The following is a 4112-nucleotide window of genomic DNA, read 5'->3' on the forward strand; positions in this document are numbered from 1 at the left end:
GACTTCACTAAAGATTTGATCTAAATGTCTTTAGTGAAGTCAAGTCTATATGTTTGATATTTAACATTCTCCAATAAACTCACTATCAGTGGCTGCTGTTAGCATTGTCTCAACTGCTACTGTAAGCCGCTACACTTTCTCTGCCATAAATCCCCACATTTGACCCTAACCCCCCCTTTGTGGTTTTTGGTCAATACCCCCTGCCCTCTTAAAGCCCCCCCACTCCTCTGCCCTCTCCCACACATCAAAGGGCGTGACGCTCCACAAGCTGTCCGGTACGGTTTTCCGGTTGTCCAGACTCGGGAGTGGGCGAAAAGTTATTTGCATTAATTGGACATATGATCGCTCTCATCTGCACCTCGCTCTTCCAGAAGGTTCCCTTTCTTTGAGTGGCACAGCTGAGCATCATTAAGGAGAATAATGACACTCACGTTTATACAGTCAGCATTTCCACTGGTACAGTTCTCAGTGTGTACTGTAAGCTTTTTTTAATCTATAAACTGAGACTGCCATTATATGGTATAAGTGGATATAATTTAAGAAAATCAACAAAATGTCACCCAGATGCTTATGTATTTGTTTAGGAGTATAAATCTGGTGTGACAAGCATGGAGACACACACCTGCCTTGGTTTGGAAAAGACACACACACACACACTGACATACACAGACACACACACACAGACACACACACACACACACACACACACACACACACACACACACACACACACCCAGACAGACACAGACTCACTCACAGACTAAGAATGTCCTCTCTATTTCTGAGCTTGTGTGTGTGTCAGCCCCCCCTTCTCCAGCGTTGAGTGATAGATTGCTTAGCCTTGCTGACACCCTTACTTACGTTCCCTATCTCCTGATGCCACAGCAAATTCCTGTCTAACCAGGCACTTGGGGCTAGAAATACCTCCCAAAGACTGACTCCACACTTAGTTACTTACTGGACAGAGCTATTTTCTGTATCAACTGCCAAGCTCGCTCCTGTGGAAAGAATAAATTATCCCGAAAGCAGAACCTTACAGAACAAATAAACAGCTACAAACTCAAGTAAACAGCGCAAACTAAAAAAAGCAGCCCCAGTGACAGCTGAGTAAACTCCGAAATTAGTCGGAGACCTTCTTAATACTTCCTTTATTTCGAGACTCAACCCCCCCTCTCAGTCCAGTGTTAATCTAATGATGTGTAGCATCAGATGTCCCTCACCTCGTCACTCACTCGGTTGCTAAGGAAGAACACCTGGGCTCTGGGCTCTGATTGATGCCCCCATCGCCCCAGCCCATCAACCGTACCCCTTCCCCCCCCAGACACCCCCACCTTTCACCCCCCAAAAAAGAAGAAGTGAAGTGAGGAGTAGAAAAGACAGATGAACAGCGCAAGTCGATGAGCCGTGAGCCCCCTTTTGTCCCTCGCGTCACCGCTGCACCTGAGGCGGACACACACACACACACACACACACACACACACACACACACACACGTCATTCAGGGGAATGGAGAGGGAGGGAGGGAGGGAGGGAGGCTGTGTGGGGGGTTGGGGGGGATCCTCTGCTCTCCTCTCTCTCTCGTCTCTCATCCCCTGTTCCCCTCTGCATCTCCAGTTCCTCCCGGCATCCGCCACGGGGCGCGAGGCCTGTCGCAGAGTTAATCTTAACTCATCCTCCTTTTGATGTACACGCGCGTGCAGAGAAAAGCAACAGCGCACACACACACACACACACACACACACACCACACACACTCCTCACACAGACACACACACACATACACACACACACACACACACACACACAATAACAACAACAAAAAAGGCTCCTTCACGCTGATTAGCGCGTGGAGTGTCTACATCAAACCGCGGGCCCCTCCCTTCCCTTGTGATCCAAGCTGTTCCCCGATCCTCTGGGACACCATTGTTGTGCAGTCAGGAGGGTGGGGAGGTGGTGGTGGTGGAGGAGGTGGTGGAGGAGGAGGTGGTGGCGGTGCTGGGAGGTGGATTGGGGGCCAGGATAGGGGGTGTGTGGGGGGGGGGGGCACGGATTAGCATTAGAATGTGAGTACAGAGGGGTGGTGGAGTGTGTGTGTGTGTGTGGGGGGGGGGGGGGGGTGAGTTTGGCCACTGGAGGGGAACAGCATGGGGAGCGGCGCGAGCGCGTGGAACAGTAAATACAGTAGCGGCCGGGGCGCACAGTTTGCAGCCGGCGCGGCCCCGGGGCTCCTGGCGAAGCGCGCCTGCTCGGCTGTGCCACGCTTGCCGACCCCCCGCCGAGCGACAGGAGAGGGGTGGTGACGAGGACGGGGGCGGAGGGGGGGTGGAGAGGGGGGTGCAGCTGGTGAGACAGCCTCTGGCATGGGCTCACTGTGCCATCTGTCCTTAAAAACACCCCCCTACACACACACAAACTCTCTCTCTCACACACACACACACACACACACACATCAACCTCAAAGTACCACTTACACACACACACTCAAACCCCTCACCACAGCCACTTTTCCTTCTTAAGTCCAGGCAGCCACCGTAGGACAAGAGCATCATGTGACCTGGGCTGCCATGTGTTCCCTTTTAAAGCTCCGGTCAGTGTGCGTGGGGCATATGGTGTGGGTCTTAACACATGACACCTTTCACTGTAAAAGCACTGATTCAGGATCAGGTTTTCCTCACGGCTAATGATGCATGAGGGACCGTGAACACGGCAACCATGATCAGGCCTCCGACTAAAAAATTCAGATCAGCCCTCCAACTAAAGTAAACACAAGATTAAGATTTGATCCCCCTCCATACAATCCGCCTAAGAGATTTGGTTACTGAGCTTTCTAGTTTTAAAAAAGTTGAGGGAAGTTGGTGAACTGTTCATTGTCACATTTCAAAACTCTGGACACAAGCAAGAACGTTTCAACATGAGAAGCAGCTAATTCAGTAGGGCTACAATAACTGAACTAAAATGAGAACGGCTCAGCGTAGGACACTCAACCAACCTCTCAGGAGCAGTATTATGTGTGTGGACAGGTGTCTTTTGGCTACCTCACGACATGGCAACAGCGTTTGCAAAAATCTTTAGAATAACTCAGATACTCCGCTCAGCAGCTTGGATTTGTGCTTGCTGTGGCGTGTGCTCCTCCAAAAAAGCCCCCCCCCCCCCCCCCCCCCCACACACACACACACCCCACACATTACCTTTTATGGCGTTGAAATTCATGGCGGGAGGAGATCAAACACTTTTCAGCTCGTCAGCTCTCGCTGGTCCATCATTTTTAATAAACAGCTGAGAGAATGTTTGTGTGTCAACACGCTCATTTGGAGAGGCCCGTTTGGGGCGTCCATTTCCATTCACACCCCAGCTGCAGTTCTTTAAAAAAAAAAAAAAAAAAGAGAAGCGGGGGGGGAAAAATGTCAATTCCATTCGCATTTTTTTTTCTTTTTCGCTTTGGAATTATGCAGACATTAGCATAGCATCAGCATAGCGGTTGACAGACAGGCAGTCTCCGTGGCGACGACGCCAGAGCTTTGGAGTGTTCTCTCGCTCTCGACACATGGGCAGATTTGCATGTGCAAAATCAAAGTCACCGTCTGCTGTACGTTGCACACATCCCGCGCTCTTTGAGCGAGTTTGTAACGTGCGTAAGATATCGTAGCGTACGATTATTGACTCCTTTTTTGTCTTTCTCTCCCTCCCTCTCTCTCTCTCCCTCCCTCTCTCTCTCCTTTCCCAAATCTGTCCATCCTATTCTCTCTGTAGGTGTTTCTCGCGATCGGACCACTTGGCACTACACATGAAGAGGCACATCTGAGGACGGAGAAGAAGAACGGGGAGAAAGAGTGAGAGGACAAGGAGAAAAGAAGAGACGAGAGAGAGGAGAGAGGAAGATTAAGACTGTAAGAGAGAAAGAGAGAGAAAGAGAGAGAGAGAGAGAGAGAGAGAGGTGTGACTTATCAAATGAACAATGACCCTGGCCCCATCTTGAGAGAAAACAAAAAGACCTAACGACAAAAACTGAAACACATTCTTTGATTTTGGGGTTTCAAACGCCCCCCAAAAAAGACTGAAAACACGAGAACTGCTAACTGATCATCTGCTCACGAAACAAATACTAATCAGCTG

At 50.0% G+C, this 4112-nt stretch overlaps 1 protein-coding gene across 1 annotated transcript in view; it reads left to right on the forward strand.

The window, feature by feature from the left end:
• klf7a (Kruppel like factor 7a) overlaps positions 1 to 4112 on the forward strand; it is a gene marked incomplete at its 3' end in the record, with an annotated part of 34089 nt that extends 29977 nt beyond the window's left edge. The window contains 1 exon segment of the mRNA XM_062527714.1: positions 3750 to 4112. Coding sequence (XP_062383698.1) covers positions 3750 to 3801 — 52 coding nt within the window.

The sequence above is a fragment of the Sardina pilchardus genome, chromosome 23, assembly GCF_963854185.1.
Source record: "Sardina pilchardus chromosome 23, fSarPil1.1, whole genome shotgun sequence".
In the NCBI taxonomy this organism is placed as follows: Eukaryota; Metazoa; Chordata; class Actinopteri; order Clupeiformes; family Clupeidae; genus Sardina; species Sardina pilchardus.